The 18877-nt window shown below is 37.9% G+C and overlaps 1 protein-coding gene across 1 annotated transcript in view; it reads right to left on the reverse strand.

Moving 5' to 3' along the window:
• Positions 1 to 18877, reverse strand: part of LOC133655571 (A disintegrin and metalloproteinase with thrombospondin motifs 14-like) — a 125665-nt gene that overhangs the window by 91893 nt on the left and 14895 nt on the right. Inside the window, exons 3-4 of the mRNA XM_062055849.1 lie at positions 16201 to 16844; positions 15681 to 16105 (exon numbers count right to left, since the gene is read on the reverse strand). Coding sequence (XP_061911833.1) covers positions 15681 to 16105; positions 16201 to 16279 — 504 coding nt within the window. The 5' untranslated portion in view covers positions 16280 to 16844. The remainder of the gene's footprint in view (positions 1 to 15680; positions 16106 to 16200; positions 16845 to 18877) is intronic.

The raw sequence follows: 18877 nt of genomic DNA on the forward strand, positions 1-18877 counted from the left end.
ATTTGCAGCTAGAATAGTCATTTACCACATTATCAATGTATAGAGTGTATTTCTTTAAAGTTTAAGACTAGTTTAAAGTTATCTTCATTGAAAAGTACAGTGCTTTTTCCTTCAAAAAATAAGGACATTTCAATGTGACCCCAAACTTCTTGAACGGTTAGTGTATACCACGTTACACCATGTACCAGTGTGTTTTGACTCTTTGCATAATTTTTTTAGAGTCACAGTTATTAGTTAAATGGTAATTTATGCAAAGCTGTAGTCTCCTTGTCCACAACATTGTTATTATTCCCTCGTAGTAGTCGTGTGTGTATGTTGTGTGTTGTTTTGCTGTGTGATGTTGCTTCCTCACATTTGATGTGAAGTTAGTTTGTAGTGCTGGTTGTTACTTTCATTAGTAAAAAGTTACTTCCTGCATTGACGCTTTGTCGTTGACTTGAAAGCCACATCAAAAGTAGCGTGTCACGTTACATCAAAAGCCATTTTAACGTACATAAAAGTAATTCATTAGATTACTCGTTACTAATGACGCCTGAAATCGGAACACTGGTGATTAGCTTGCGACCAGTCCTACCACCGCCTTTCGCCCCAAATCAGCTGGGGATAGGCTCCAGCACACCCGTGATCCTAATGATTGGTCTACAACAGGGGTGTCCTTTTGCGGCCCGGAGTTATTATTTTACAGCCTATTTTAAAAATACTTTTACAAACAAAACATAAAACATGGAATAAAAAGCAAATAGGTGTAATGTAAATGAGAAAAATGTTGCAATATTCGACACTATTAACACAAAGCTGACATGCGGGCATTTTTAAAAAACTGTCATTGCTCAAAAAAATAATAATTAATTAACATCAATGTTGGTATGAATTATTGCAGTAGTTCTCAAACTTTTTTCACCAAGTACTACCTCAGAAAACACTTGGCTCTCCAAGTATCACCATAATGACCAACATTAAAATACTAGCAGTGTAGTAGGCCTAAGTATTCATTAAAAACAAGGCAGGGGTTTTTATTTTATATTTTTATAATATTTTTGGCCCACTGTAACATTACACATAGTTTTGAACAGTAACACTGTGTTTAAATATTTAATCAAGTGATTATTTTGGCGTACCACTTGATTTGGCCCGCGGTACCCACTAGTGATACACGTACGACAGTTTGAGAATCACTCAATTATTGACCTTTTCAAGGCACCAGTTACTTCACATCAATTTTTCCACTTTGAAATATTTTTAAGGGAAAAATATTGCATAATTTGTATGTTTGCCATGTAAATAAAAACAATGTTTTCTTGGACGGAAAAAAACGAAATACAATAATAATAAAAACTTGTAATCGACAGATAGATCTGAATTTGATCTGGATATCTAAGTGTTGAAAGTAAAAATTAAATATTATTTTATATATGACTTAATTTGAACACTTTTATGAGTGTGACACGTTTAGAAAAACCCTTATTATTAAAAAAAGAAATGAACCAAAAGCAATGTTTAAGGCTACAATTACTTTACATCAAATATTTGACTTTTAAAAAAATTTTTTGGGAGGTAAATAACGCATATTTTGTGTTTTTGCCATAAAAAAACAAGGTTTTCGTTGACAAAAATGGCATAAAACTTTTAAAAAATGAATTAAAACTTTTTATCAACGGATAGATTTGAAGTTCAACTATAGATCAGTGGTTCTGAAGTGTAACTTCACAAAACACTTGGCTCTCCAAGTACCACCATAATGACCAATCATTAAAATACAGTAACGTAGTAGGCCTAAGTATTCATTAAAAACAAGGGAAATGTTTTATTTAACAAGTACATTTAATATTTTTGGCCACTGTAACATTACACTCAGTGCACAAACATCAACAATGATACTCCATATACAGTACATATTTACAGACTACTTTGACGTACCACTAGATGGAGCCCACGTACCACTAGTACCAGCAGTTTGAGAATCACTGCTATAGCATTTAAAGTAAAGAAAAAATATAATTTTTTAACACTTTAATGGCTGAGACCCTTTTGGGTCCTGGGGACCTTTAATATGAACCAAAATTGAGGGCTGGCCCTAATTGCCCCAAATTCACATTTTTGTCTATATCTGCAAGATAACCGTCTGAAATTCCGCCTGGTGGCGTGGCTCAGATTGTAGAGTGAACTTGAAGGTTCCTAGAATGAAATATAAACTCCGCCATCCTAGTCCCTGCCGTTGTGTCCTTGGGCAAAACACCTCACCCGCCTTGCCTCCCATTGCCGCCCACACTGGTGTGTGATATGAAATGGTGGCTCATTGGCAGCCACGTTTCCTTCAGTCTACCCCAGGGCAGCCGTGGCTGCCAATGGAGTTTATTACCATCAATGGAGTGATTTAGTGATGAGCATTTCTTGAATATAAATATAACCCATTATTATGAAACATTATCATCATACCTATTTGTATTGCCATCTCATTTGCCAAATAAATGACAGACAAATCCTGTGAAACAGGTCATTGTACACTCTGGGCGTATAATCCATCACAACTAGACTGTTCGGCTTGTCTTAGAAGACGTTCCGTCTCTCGTCCGGGCTGGCTTCATCAGTCCATGCTCGCGGACCAGATAGGACAGCTCCTGTCTGACGTTTGTCGCGAAACCAACATTTCATCCCTCAGACAACAAACACAAAGGTCGTCTTTTGTGCCGCTGTAGGAGTCTGAACCCAACAAAGAGCCAATAAACCTGAATCAACGTCTCCCAAAGACGGGCCGAATGGTATACTACACCACGACAAGGTTCTCGTAAACCTCGTGCCGTGTTCTTTTTTGGTCTGCGCGATAAAAGAGAATCTAGCCATGATCCCGCTTCAACAATTACTAGTGTGATGACTGGAAGGTGTCATCCACCATCTCTGTGGACTAAGGAAGTGCCTCTCGAGTAGGCACAAGACATTGATCCAATGTTGATTATACATGCATGTCCTTTAAAACTGACTTTGAAACAATGTTGCAAAATAGTTGTGTTTGTAATAAGGGTGTAACGGTACACAAAAATGTTGGTTCGGTACATACGGTACCTCGGTTTAGAGGTCACGGTTCGGTTCAATAAGAAAACAGCAAAATATACATTTTTTGGTTATTTATTTACCAAATTTGTAAACAATGGCTTTATCCTTTTAACATTGGGAACACTATAATAATTCTGCCCAAAAATAGAAATAGCTCTGTGTGTGATGGATGTGAGCCACCACTAGGCTGATCAGTGCAACAGCAGGCAGTCATGAATGCTCAGGATAATAATAACATACATATAAATACGGGGTCCATTGCCAGGGTTCATGTGGTCAACATATATCAAATAAAAACTAAATAAGATAAGGCTCAGAATGGTTTCTTAACAAAACCTTTCTACATATAAAGTGATTTTTTTGATTGATTGATTGAGACTTTTATTAGTAGATTGCACAGTACAGTACATATTCCGTACAACGGTTCGGTAACACCCGAATAAGTTTTTCAACTTGTTTAAGTCGGGGTCCACGTTAATCAACATTAAACTGCCTCAAGTTGTTGCTCAGATTAAATAAAATGACAAAACTTTTCTTCTACATATAAAAAGTCCAACATTAAACAGTTTCAAGTCAACTCAGCCTCAGATTAACTTTCCCCCCCCAGCCTTTAACCCTGGTGACTTTCACTCAATCTTCATGTTTTTTGCCAGAAAAATCAGTTGATCCACATTGTCTGCAGAAAGAAGAAGTGGGTCAAAATCTAGTTTTTAATGCAATATGGTCTTAAATCTGCTGCTAGAACAACATTTGTTATTGCTTAAGCCCTGCCTGAACCGCCGAGGAGAGGCTGCTTGAATGCGGTGTTTGCACGACGCTCGTCTTTCTCGCCGTTGAAGCGATGTTCACTTGGGGGTGGTGACGCTTCAAATGGGTTAGCATGTTTGATGTGTTGCCAGAAGCATACCCTACCGCTAGTCTATAAAATCCGCTACACCTCCCTGATACCGAAGTACATGTCAAACTACTTCCTTAACGTAAATGACCGCCATAACCACAACACCAGGGGGTGCTCCACTAACCACGTTAAACTTAACTCATTCTCTTTCTATGCCACATCAATGTGGAATGCGCTCCCAACAGGTGTAAAAGAAAGGGCATCTCTATCCTCCTTCAAAACCGCAATAAAAGTTCACCTCCAGGCAGCTACAACCCTAAACTAACACCCTCCCCGGATTGCTAATAATCAAATGTAAACAATCAAATGCAGATACTTTTTCTTTTTCTTATGCCTTCTGATCTCTCTCTCTCTCTCTCTCTCTCTCTCTCTCTATGTCCACTACTTGATGTCCATACCCCCCCCCCCCCCCCACACACCCCTGATTGTAAATAATGTAAATAATTCAATGTGATTATCTTGTGTGATGACTGTATTATGATGATAGTATATATGATAGTATATATCTGTATCATGAATCAGTGGACCCCGACTTAAACAAGTTGAAAAACTTATTCGGGTGTTACCATTTAGTGGTCAATTGTACGGAATATGTACTTCACTGTGCAACCTACTAATAAAAGTCTCAATCAATCAATGCTGAACAATGTCGGCAAACCGCTTTCGCTTTGTTGTCGTAGCCCGGTCGCTGCTAGCATGCCGCGTGTTGTGCCTCGGTGTGCATATTTACACAACGTGCGGTACGCTACTTAATATGTCCGTGTGGAAACTCGTTCGGTACACCTCCGAACCGAACCGAAACCCCCATACCGAAACGGTTTAATACAAATACACGTACCGTTACACCCTTAGTTTGTAACAACGTTGGTGTCTTAACGTTGGATCCACACTGTTGATTGGATAATCAACTTCACAACCTGACACCGAATAAACGTCGCCAAAAAGCATGTTGTTCCAGCGTTGTATTTGTGTTGTAAAATATTGGTTGGGAAATGACTAAAATTCAATGGTCAAATCAACATCCGAACCCAACATTGATTAAACGTCGTCAAAAGGCATGTTGTTCCAACGTTATGTTTGAGTTGCTCAATGTCAGGACCTAATTCAACAAGTTCTCCACGTTGTTTCAATGTCTTGTGCCTGCTGGGTCAAGCAACACCATCTCCTCATGAAACCTAGCCAAAGCGCCTCTATCCCACGCTTCCTCTTATTTTCTCCAGTCTCGCCTCCGTTCAAACATCACAGCTGTATATGCTTCCAGGCAGGATTCATGTATGGTTTTTTTTTATATACATATATTTATAGGGTTTTTTTTCTTTCACAGACTCCCACTGCTTTTCGCCTCAATTTGTCTCCAAGTTTGCCGGCTGCTTGGCAGAGTCCTCGTAGTGAAATTACACACAGTAAATATCAGCCTTCAAAGTTGCTGGAGGCAGAGTGTGGAATTTAGTGCTCTGGTGAGCTGTAGTGTCTGCTAACTTTGTTTTTTACTGTCCTCCACTGACTGAGACTCTTACTGTACACGGTGGTGCCTCAGACGCTCCACTTCGGGTATCAAACGGCCAAAGGGGTCTGTTTGCTCGCGGAATAGAGTGTCCAAACAAAGTACCGCAGGTCTCTGTTGTTGTATTTTTTTCAATTGAGTATGACTGCAAAATTATCCACCATAGGGCCAAAGAAAGTTGCGAGTGCCAGCACTTTGATAAAGAATGTGCGATGTCACAGTTTTGACTTTGTTTGCTATTTCCCAGTGTTTTGTGTCATTTCCTGTCCTGGTGCTTCTATTTTGATTTTACTTCCTGTTGGATTCATTGTTTTGCTGCACCTTTACTTTTTGTTTTGTTTCCTGCGAGCACACCTGTTTTTAATTAGGCAATCTTACCTTTTTAGTTTCACATCCCCGTGACTGCGTGGGTTCCTTCCGGGTACTCCGGCTTCCTCCCACCTCCAAAAACATGCACATGGCAACACTAAATTGGCCCTAGTGTGTTAATGTTGTCTGTCTATCTGTGTTGGCCCTGCGATGAGGTGGCGACTTGTCCAGGGTGTACCCCGCCTTCCACCCGAATGCAGCTGAGATAGGCTCCAGCACCCCCCGCGACCCCGAAAGGGACAAGCGGTAGAAAAATGGATGGATGGATGTTACTCCTAAATCACTGTACTTTGTATCTTGACAAGCACTGTAGTAATTTTCTTTTAACAGGCCTAGTCTTTTTCCCTAACAAAAAGGGCTTTTAACCTGCACTATGCCTTTCTTGCTCTGCAATCTGGAGTCCAGACCAATAACGCAAGAACGCAACATAAGAAATACTATTAAATTCAGAAAAGTGCAAAGGTGCCTCTCACCTCTCCTGTTAAATGTGTATATATATGTACACACATATATATATATAGATATACATACATATATTTTTGTATATATGTATGTATGTACTGTAATAATAAATAATGATAAATGGGTCGTACTTGTATAGCGCTTTTCTACCTTCAAGGTACTCAAAGCGCTTTGACAGTATTTCCACATTTACCCATTCACACACACATTCACACACTGATGGCGGGAGCTGCCATGCAAGGCGCTAACCAGCAGCCATCAGAGGCAAAGGGTGAAGGGCATGTATGTATATATATAAATGTATATATACTGTATGTATATATATATGTTTATGTATATATATATACACTACCGGTTCAAAAGTTTGGGGTCACCCATCAAGTTTGTGGAATAGCCTTCATTTCTAAGAACAAGAATAGACTGTCGAGTTTCAGATGAAAGTTCTCTTTTTCTGGCCATTTTGAGCGTTTAATTGACCCCACAAATGTGATGCTCCAGGAACTCAATCTGCTCAAAGGAAGGTCAGTTTTGTAGCTTCTGTAACGAGCTAAACTGTTTTCAGATGTGTGAACATGATTGCACAAGGGTTTTCTAATCATCAATTAGCCTTCTGAGCCAATGAGCAAACACATTGTACCATTAGAACACTGGAGTGATAGTTGCTGGAAGTGAGCCTCTATACACCTATGTAGATATTGCACCAAAAACCAGACATTTGCAGCAAACTTTTGAACGGGTAGTGTAATTATCATGCTCTCTCCTCCTCCCACCAGTTATTAATGACAACCACCGCCTTGCATTAATAGCCATTTAAATATACACAATCACTCAAAATAATTAAAAAAGCTAAAGGGTACTGGTAGGTGGTATAATGGGTAGTACAAGTATTTGTAATAATCTCCTCCTGCTAGTTATTAATGACGAATCGACCACCTTGCATAAACAAACCATTTAACTAAATACCATGCATGTTCGAGAATAAAACTCGACTCAACTCAAGCAGCGAGACTCAAAAAAATGATAAGAAAGTCAAAGGGGTTCTGGTACGTGGGTATAACTAACAGAGCTCTCTCCTCCAGCCAGTTATTAATGACAACCACCACTTTTGCATAACTAATAATTTGAATAAATTACAATTATTTAAAATGGTGCAAAAAGTCAAAGGGTACTGGTGCGTTGTGTAGTGGGCAGCGCACTTATTGTGATCTCTCCTCCTCTGAGCTAACAAACACAGCTGAGCTAATGCTGCTCTGTCTGGGCGCTGACGTCGCGCGTCACTTAACAGGCGCTTTTAAAGGCACACACACACACTCTGGCTTCATGAATACATCTAAACCAGGGATGTCAAACGTATGGCCCGAGGGCCGGATCAGGCCCGCGAACAGGTTTTATACGGCCCGCGGGATGAGTTTGCTAAGTATAAAAATTAACCTGAAATTTTTGAATGAAAGAAACAGCTGTTCTAAATGTGTCCACTAGATGTCGCAATAGCAATTATTTATATATTTGTAGATTATGCTACATATGTACAAAATAAACCACATGATGTTAGTACATAAGTCGAGGAAAATGATCAAACTACATAAAGAACATACTGTAATTTGATTTTGAAAAACATTTTTTTTTATCTTGATTGAAAATTAACACCAATGAGTTGACTGATAAACATTATCACATAATTTATTAAAAAAATATAAATAACGACAAATAAATTATTAACCGCAATATGCAAGTGTATAAAAAACAACAACAACATTATGATTTGTACATTTTCAGAATGTGCTTGTTCTATTTTTAAATAAATAAAACAATCTGAAGTTGTCTTTATTTTTAAGTTATCGTGCCGTGATTTTACCAGTCCGGCACACTTGGGAGTACATTTTTCTTCATGTGGCCCCCCCTCTAAAATGAGTTTGACACCCCTGATCTAAACTGTATATGCCAAATATTTAATTTATTTAAGTAATGCAATTACTTCCTACAGAGTCATGACTAACTATAATTATAAACTTTTTAAAATTAATTTTCCAAACACTGCTAATCACATAACACAAAAAAACTCCACACTAAGACGCCTAGGCTTCAGAATCTTAATGAATAAGAGTCGCCACTCAGATGTGGATCGATTTTTAGCGGCACGCTCCAGTTAAATCTGCAATTTGATCTGGAAACTGCGAGCCAAAGCGCCAGCCAAAATAGCCGCGGGCGCTAAGGCGTTAATGGCTGCTGGAGGTTTCGGCCTTGCAGTTGGAATGAGCTAAGATTAGTGGCCACGTCGGATCAATTCAAAAAACGTCCTTTTGAAATATCACAAAAAAGCGGTGGACTTAGACCAGGCCTGTGCGGAACATCAACCCCAAAGACCGCTTGGGGCAAAAACACAGCAGTTCGCCTTCCGGCTGACTGTTGCTAAGAGGCCCCGTCTCCTTTTAGACCAACGCTCACCATAAATAGCGCCCTCATTGTCCAGCCGCTCACGTTCCCGTCATACGTGTCATTCAATCATCCGCGTCATTTCCAGCGCCGAAAAACAGCTGCGGCGCTATTCACAGAACCCACGCAGACATCACTAATCGCACCGTGCTATCACGCCTCTGGCATGTCTGCAATCATCCAACTTGACGAGTTACGAAGTCATGTCATGAGTTACTTTTTGGGAAAACCTCTCTGCGGTGGAGGTGTCTGGCATCTTTTTTTTATTTTTTTATCATTCCCACCTGCAAGTGTGATGTGTATCTTTAAAAAAAATAAAAAATAAACAAAAAAAGCGGTGAGAAGGACACCCCGCATGCATCGCTCATTAGACTAAATAGCTGGCCTTCAAACGCTTTCAGAAAAAAATGTCCGAGCGTGCACAGGCAGGTCCGTGTTTGTGTTGGCGTGCATGCGGAGGAAACACGTGGGCCGTTTTCCACTTGTACCAGTCCAGACTGAAGGGGTTAGCTTGGCGGCAACTATAGGCTAAAACAGGTCACCGACAGGTTCACACTTCGGGCCCCTAAAAGGTACACTGAGCCATAATGGACTCGCAGGTGAAAGGCCCTTCACAAGGAACATCCTGGTACCTCGCTTTTTGTCCTAATCCCTTCCAAAAGGTTGGATGAAAACTATTTACAAAAACAAATTACTTAAAATGATCCAAAAATTCAAATTGCACTGGTACATGGTGTAACATGGTATAGTGTCATGCTCTCGCTTGCCACCAGTTATTAATGACAACCACCACCTTGCATTAATAGCCACTTAAATATACACAATCACCTTAAATAATCAAAAAAGTCAAAGGCTACTGGTATGTGGTATAATGGGTAGTATACTTATTAGTAATATATCCTCCTGCCAGTTATTAATGACAATCACCACCATGCATAAATAACCATTGATTAACTCTCTCCTCCCGCCAGTTATTAATGACAACCACCACCTTGCATTAATAGCCACTTAAATATACACAATCACCTTAAATAATCAAAAAAGTCAAAGGCTACTGGTGTGTGGTATAATGGGTAGTATACTTATTTGTAATATATCCTCCTGCCAGTTATTAATGACAATCACCACCATGCATAAATAACCATTGATTAACTCTCTCCTCCCGCCAGTTATTAATGACAACCACCACCTTGCAGCATTAATAGCCATTTAAATAAACACAATCACTTAAAAAAAAAAAATCAAAGGATACTGGTAGTATTAGTGTAATTAATATATCCTCCTGCCAGTTATTAATGACAATCACCACCTTGCATAAATAACCATTTAACTAATAAGTCAAATTGGACTGGTACATGGTGTAACGTGGTGTAGTGGGTAATATAATTATCATGCTCACTCCTCACGCCAGTTATTAATGACAACCACAACCTTGCATTAAATAGCCATTTAAATATACACAATCACTTAAAATAATCAAAAGAGTCAAAGGGTACTGGTACATAGTATAATGGGTAGTATAATTATTAGTAATATATCCTCCTGCCAGTTATTAATGACAATCACCACCTTGCATAAATAAATGATTTAACTCTCTCCTCCCGCCAGTTATTAATGACAACCACCACCTTGCAGCATTAATAGCCTTTTAAATAAACACAATCACTTTAAAAAAAATCAAAGGATACTGGTAGTATTAGTATAATTAATATCTCCTCCTGCCAGTTAATAATGACAATCACCACATTGCATAAATAACCATTTAACTAATTACAGTGACTGCAAAAAAATGATGCAAAGAGTCAAAACGCACTGGCACCTGGTATAGGTAGTATAATTATCATGCTCCCTACTCCCGCCAGTTATTAATGACAACCACCACCTTGCATTGCATTAAAAGCCACTTAAATATACACAATCACTTAAAATAATCAAAAGAGCCAAAGGGTACTGGTACGTAGTATAATGGGTAGTATAATTATTAGTAATCCTCCTGTCAGTTATTAATGACAATCACCACCTTGCATAAATAACCATTTCACTAAATTATTTAACTTTCTCCTCCCGCCAGTTATTAATGACAACCACCACCTTGCAGCATTAATAACCATTTAAATAAACACAATCACTTTAAAAAAAAATCAAAGGATACTGGTAGTATTAGTATAATTAATATCTCCTCCAGCCAGTTAATAATGACAATCACCACTTTGCATAAATAACCATTTAACTAATTACAGTGACTGCAAAAAAATGATGCAAAGAGTCAAAACGCACTGGCACCTGGTATAGGTAGTATAATTATCATGCTCCCTACTCCCGCCAGTTATTAATGACAACCACCACCTTGCATTGCATTAAAAGCCACTTAAATATACACAATCACTTAAAATAATCAAAAGAGCCAAAGGGTACTGGTATGTAGTATAATGGGTAGTATAATTATTAGTAATCCTCCTGTCAGTTATTAATGACAATCACCACCTTGCATAAATAACCATTTCACTAAATTATTTAACTTTCTCCTCCCGCCAGTTATTAATGACAACCACCACCTTGCAGCATTAATAGCCATTTAAATAAAAACAATCAATTAAAAAAAAAAATGATACTGGTAGTATTAGTATAATTCATATCTCCTCCTGCCAGTTAATAATGGCAATCACCACCTTGCATAAATAACCATTTCACTAAATTATTTAACTTTCTCCTCCCGCCAGTTATTAATGACAACCACCACCTTGCAGCATTAATAGCCATTTAAATAAAAACAATCAATTAAAAAAAAAAAGGATACTGGTAGTATTAGTATAATTCATATCTCCTCCTGCCAGTTAATAATGGCAATCACCACCTTGCATAAATAACCATTTCACTAAATTATTTAACTTTCTCCTCCCGCCAGTTATTAATGACAACCACCACCTTGCAGCATTAATAGCCATTTAAATAAAAACAATCAATTAAAAAAAAAAGGATACTGGTAGTATTAGTATAATTCATATCTCCTCCTGCCAGTTAATAATGGCAATCACCACTTTGCATAAATAACCATTTAACTAATTACAGTGACTACAAAAAAATTATGCAAAGAGTCAAAACGCACTGGTACATAGTGTAACGTGGTGTAGTGGGTAGTATAATTATCATGCTCTCTCCTCACGCCAGTTATTAATGACAACCACCACCTTGCATTAAGAGCCATTTAAATATACACAATCACTTAAAATAATCAAAAGAGTCAAAGGGTACTGGTACGTAGTATAATGGGTAGTATAATTATTAGTAATATATCCTCCTGCCAGTTAATAATGACAATCACCACCTTACATAAATAAATGATTTAACTCTCTCCTCCTGCCAGTTATTAATGACAACCACCACCTTGCAGTATTAATAGCAATTTAAATAAACACCGTTAATTTAAAAAAAAAAAAAAAAAGGATACTGGTAGTATTAGTATAATTAATATCTCCTCCTGCCAGTTAATAATGGCAATCACCACTTTGCATAAATAACCATTTAACTAATTACAGTGACTCCAAAAAAATGATGCAAAGAGTCAAAACGCACTGGTAAATGGTGTAACGTGGTGTAGTGGGTAGTATAATTATCATGCTCTCTCCTCACGCTAGTTATTAATGACAACCACCACCTTGCATTAATAGCCATTTAAATATACGCAATCACCTTAAATAATCAAAAAAGTCAAAGGGTACTGGTACGTGGTATAATGGGTAATACAATTATTAGTAATCCTCCTGCCAGTTATTAATGGAAATCACCACTTTGCATAAATAACCATTTAACTAATTACAGTGACTGCAAAAAAATGATGCAAAGAGTCAAAACGCACTGGTACATTGTGTAACGTGGTGTAGTGGGTAGTATAATTATCATGCTCTCTCTTCCCGCCAGTTATTAATGACAACCACCACCTTGCATTTAAATATACACAATCACTTAAAATAATCAAAAAAGTCAAAGGGTACTGGTATGTAGTATAATGGGTAGTATAATTATTAGTAATATATCCTCCTGCCAGTTATTAATGACAATCACCACCTTGTATAAATAACCATTTAACTAAATACAATGACTCGAAAAAATTACGCAAAAAGACAAAGCACATTGGTACATGGTGTTACGTGGTATAGTGGGTGGTATAATTGTCATGCTCTCTCCTCCCGCCAGTTATTAATGACAACCACCACCTTGCAGCTTTAACAGCCATTTAAATAAACACAATCACTTTAAAAAAAAAAAATCTAAGGACACTGGTACGTGTTATAATTGGTAGTATTATTATAAGTAATATCTCCTCCTGCCAGTTAATAATGACAATCACCACTTTGCATAAATAACCATTTAACTAATTACAGTGACTTCAAAACAATTATGCAAAGAGTCAAAACGCACTGGTACATGGTGTTACGTGGTATAGTGGGTAATATTATACTCATGCTCTCTCCTCCCACCAGTTATTAATGACAACCACCACCCTGCATTAATAGCCATTTATATAAACACAATCGGTTAAAATAATTTAAAAAGTTAAAGGGTACTGGTACGTGGTATAATGGGTAGTATAGGTATTCGTAATATCTCCTCCTGACAGTTATTAATGACAACCACCACCTTGCATAAACAACTCAGACTCAACTCAACAATGACTCAAAAAAAATTCTAAAAGTCAAAGGGTTCTGGTACGTGGTATAATAGCTGGTATAACTATAAAGCTCTCTCCTCCTGCTAGTTAATAATGACAACCAACACTTTGCATAACTAATAACTTGAATAAATTAAAATTATTCAAAATGGTGCAAAAAGTCAAAGGGTTCTTGTATGTTGTATAATGGGCAGTGTACATTGTGATCTCTCCTTCTGACAGTTAATAATGACAACAGCCACCTATGCAAAAAGTCAAAGGGTACTGGTAGATTGTATAATCATGGGTAGTATAACTATCGTGATCTCATCTTCTGCCAGTTATTAATGATATGTCTAACTTGCGTAGAACATAAGCTCGCTTGCATACGCGCCATATAATTCCTTTGATTGCGCCTTTTTGCCAGTTCTTGATGACAACCACCACCTTGTATAATATAAACAAATATGCTCACTGAGTCTGTGTTGTATATTCGACGCAACCTCTCCTCTCACCAGTTACTGAATGACAGCCACCTTGCATAATAAAAATTAACAGAAAGACTCAAAATAAGTTACATGCACACGCGCACACTGATATGTGCTGTAGAATCAGTGCGATTGCTTCTCTCGCCAGTTGTTAATGGCAACCACCACCTTGAGTAACAGAAACAAACAGAAAGTCTTGAGATGAGTCAGGAAATCAAAGCCCACAATTTGCTGGCTGAAGCACAACTAAGTCCAAGTCTGTGTCTCATAATCAATGAAAGCTCTCCTCTCTGCGGTTATTAATGACAACAGCCACCATGCATAATAAAAATGAACAGAAACACTTAAAAAATTAGCCACAAAGTCAAGTCGGCTTTATGTGCTCACTCATGCACATGCACAAAACACCTGCACCGTATAATCGACGCAATCTCTACCCTCGCCGGTTATTAACGACATCGCCACCTTGCATAATGGAAATGAACAGAAAAACTCAAAATAAGCCGCAAAGTCTAAATGTCTGTTCTGTGACGGACAATAAAGGTTAAGTCAAAATCCGCAGTATATGTTTGCTTGCGCAACCTACATATATGCCGTACAATTGGTGTAATCATTCATCTTGCCAGTTATTCACGACAACAGCCACCTTGCAAAACATAAATGAACAGAAAGACTCAAAATAAGCTGCAAAGTCTGAATGTCTGTTCTGTGACGGACAATAAAGGTGAAGTCAAAATCCGCAGTATATGTTTGCTTGCGCAACCTACATATATGCCGTACAATCGGTGTAATCATTCATCTTGCCAGTTATTCACGACAACAGCCACCTTGCAAAACATAAATGAACAGAAAGTCTCAAAATAAGCCGCAAAGTCTGAATGTCTGTTCTGTGACGGACAATAAAGGTTAAGTCAAAATAGAATCAGTGTAATCATTCATCTTGCCAGTTATTCACGACAACAGCCACCTTGCAAAACATAAATGAACACCCATCCATCCATCCATTTTCTACCGCTTATTCCCTTCGGGGTCGCGGGGGGGGGGGGGGGGGGGGGGGGCGCTGGAGCCTATCTCAGCTGCATCCGGGCGGAAGGCGGGGTACACCCTGGACAAGTCGCCACCTCATCGCAGGGCCATAAATGAACAGAAAGACTCAAAATAAGCCACAAAGTCTGAAATTATGTTCTGTAACAAACAATAATAGTTAAAGGTGAAGTAAACGTTGGCGATCTATGCTTGATAATACACTACATATGTGTCGAATAATCAGTGCCATCGCTCCTCTCGCCATTTATTTGTGACAACAGCCACCTCACATAATAGAAATCAACAAAAGCCTCAAAATAGACCACAGCGCTGGTGGCTTTCTCGTGCATGAACAAACAGTTTTGCCACTGCTCCTTCTACTAGTTATAAATGATAGCCACCGCCTTTCACAATAGAAATGAATTGGGTGTTTTTCCCAATCATGCCAAGGTTGATTGGCTACACTAAATTGCCCCTAGTGTGTGAATGTGAGCGTGAATGTTGTCTGTCTATCTGTGTTGGCCCTGTGATGAGGTGGCGACTTGTCCAGGGTGTACCCCGCCTTCCGCCCGAATGCAGCTGAGATAGGCTCCAGCACCCAAAAAGGGACTAGCGGTAGAAAATGGATGGATGGATGCTAAATTACAAAGAAATCCACAGGAAGTTGACATCTGCCAAGGAAGACCGGCCTCTATTGACACCACAGCGACTAAAATGTGCTTTATCCGGATCTGCACCAAAACAGACTTAAACTACTCTAATCATGTCAACCAAAAAAACAAGGCCACGTCGAGCACATACCAGTCCGTCGCAGTTGCTGATGGCCACTGCGGCGTGGGGCATGTCGCTCACGTCCCCGGTGAAGACGCAATCCCTGTGCACGCGCTCCTTGGCCTTGCCCTCGAAGTCCTCCTGCCACTCCACAAAGGCCCCCGGGGCCACCAGCTTCCTGTTGGCCCTCAGCCGGAGGTGCAGCTCCTTGCCGAAGACGGTCACGTTGAAGAACAAGCGCTGGGCCGAGCCGGGGGCCAGCGAGGGCATCTCCGGGGCGCCGCGGGCCACCCGCCGCCTCCCGGCGGTCCTCCTCCTCCTGCGTCCGGCGTCGCCGCCGTCTCCATCCTCCGGAGCGCCGCCGGTGGAGAGCAGGTGAGACATGAAGCGGCCGTGGGAGTCTGTGCTGAATGGCACAATGAGACCATACTCGCTCAACTTGCCAGAGAGCTTGTCTGGTGGGACAGAGACAGCGGCAAGTGAGTGACACATTCCACAGCCTGACAGCAAGCACTCCAAACGCAGCCGTGCATTGATCGGCGACACTCACCGTGGGCTCCTGCGGCAAAAGTAGGCTCCAGCATGAGCTGAGTGAGTGAGAGGCACATCAGAAAGTGCATGCAACCCATAGCTGAGGCTCACTTTTTCCCCCTTTTTTTTTTTTTTTTTTTTAAATTTTTTATGTCCGAATCAAGTTCTCAAAAGTGTGCTGGGGTGAGGTGGCGGCACATTTAGCCCTCCTTCCGAGCTCCAAACTCGGCCTGTGCTGAGCGGCAGACACCGACACTGGACCATCCATGAAGGGGGCAGCAGGAGGGAGAGGGGAGGGGGATAAGAGGGGGGGGGGGGATAACCGTGACGACAACGGCCCGGTTCCGACAACCGGGGAACTTGGAAGAAAGTCAAAATAAACACACACACAAAACAAAAAAATGATATAATCCTCCGCTGTCCCGCAGCAGGAACATCTGCAGCCCAGTCCTGCACTAAAGCAACAGTAAGGGGAAAAAAACTGGACAGTATGTGCCTTCTCGCCGGTTCTTCTTCTTCTTCTTCTTTATTTTCTTCTTCTTCGTTTTTATCTTCTTCTTCTTCTTCTTCTACTTTTCCTCCTCCTCCTTCTTCTTCTTCTTCTTCTCCTCTTCCCTCTTCTTCTTCTTCTTCTTCTTCAACTTCTTCTTCTTCCGCCCGTTGCTGTGGGACGCCAAAAAAAAAAAAGAAAAAAAAAAAGTGTGAGCTCAACTTGCAGAGTCAAGGCAGCAATGAGCGCCTTCCCCTTCGCCACACAACCGCACATTTAAACCGGGCGATCCCCTTCATCCCTCCCTTGAAAAGAGAGGAAAAAAAGAGTTAAAAATAATAATAATAATAATAATAATAAAGATGGACGTCATAAACGCATGCACACATGCATAATAAAACTGCATGGCAACAAAAAAAACAAAAAAACACACACAAAAAAGTCAATATATAATTCCAGGACAGCAAATACATTTTTGTGTAATCCTTGTTGTAATTTTTTTTAAATTAATAAAATGACTCGCTCATTTTAATCAGTAATCATTTTTAAGATTTTGTTTTATTTTTTTATTTTTATATGTTTGAAAATAAACTTTTTATTGTTTTACTTTTTTTTTAAATAAATAAATAAACAAAATCTGTTTTGGTGGAACTGATTTTTTTTAACTTTGCACATTGATTCATTTTTTAAATTATTTTGTATAATTTTTATATTTTCAAAATTATTGTAAGAATATTAAGTTATAGATCAGTGGTTCTCACACATTTTTCACCAAGTACCACCACACTTTTATTTCTTTAAATAAATGAATACACAAAATCTGTTTTGGTGGAACTGATTTTTTTTTTTACTTTGCACATTGATTTATTTTTTAAATTATTTAATATTATTTTTATATTTTAAAATTATTGTAAGAATAATAAGTTATGTGGTTCTCAAACATTTTTTACCAAGTACCACCATAGTTAAAAAAAAAATAATAATTACACAAAATCTATTTTGGTGGAACTGATTTTATTTTTACTTTGCACATTGATTTTTTTAATTTATTATTTAATATTATTTTTATATTTTGAAATTATTGTAAGAATATTAAGTTAAGTGGTTCCCAAACATTTTTCACCAAGTACCACCACACTTTTTGTTTTAAATAAATAAATACACAAAATCTATTTTGTTGGAACTGATTTTTTTTAAACATTGCACATTGATTTATTGTTTTTAAATATTTAATATTATTTTTATATTTTGAAAATTATTGTACGAATATTAAGTTATAGATAAGTGGTTCTCAAACATTTTTCACCAAGTACCACCATACTTTAAAAATTAAAAAAAAAAAATACACAAAATCTATTTTGGTGGAACTGATTTTTTTAATTATTTAATATTATTTTTATATTTTGAAAATTATTGTAAGAATGTTAAGTTATAGATCAGTGGTTCTCAAACATTTTTCACCAAGTACCACCACACTTAAAAACTTTTTTTTCTAAATACACAAAATATATTTTGGTGGAACTGATTTTTTTTTACTTTGCACATTGATTTATTTTTTTTAATTATTTTATACAATTTTTATATTTTGAAATTTATTGTAAGAATATTAAGTTATAGATCAGTGGTTCTCAAACATTTTTCACCAAATACCACCATACTTTAAAAAAAAAAAAAAATACACTAAATCTATTTTGGTGGAACTGATTTTTTTTATTATTGAATATTATTTTTATATTTTAAAATTACTGTAAGAATATTAAGTTATAGATCAGCGGTTCTCAAACATTTTTCACCAAGTACCACCACACTTTTTAAAAAATAAATAAATACACAAAATCTATTTTGGTGGAACTGATTTTTTTAATTATCTAATATTATTTTTATATTTTCAAATTATTGTAAGAGTATTAAGTTATAAATCAGTGGTTCTCAAACATTTTTCACCAAGTACCACCACACTTTTTTTTTTTTTTTTAATAAATGAATACACAAAATCTATTTTGGTGGAACTGATTTTTTTGATTTTTTTTTTATATTATTTTTATATTTTGAAAATTATTGTAAGAATATTAAGTTACAGATCAGTGGTTCTCAAACATTTTTCACCAAGTACCACCACACTTTTTTTTAAAATAAATAATACACAAAATTTATTTTGGTGGAACTGATTTTTTTTAACTTTGCACATTGATTTATTTTTTGAAAT

Source organism: Entelurus aequoreus, linkage group LG08 (assembly GCF_033978785.1).
Source record: "Entelurus aequoreus isolate RoL-2023_Sb linkage group LG08, RoL_Eaeq_v1.1, whole genome shotgun sequence".
NCBI lineage: Eukaryota > Metazoa > Chordata > Actinopteri > Syngnathiformes > Syngnathidae > Entelurus > Entelurus aequoreus.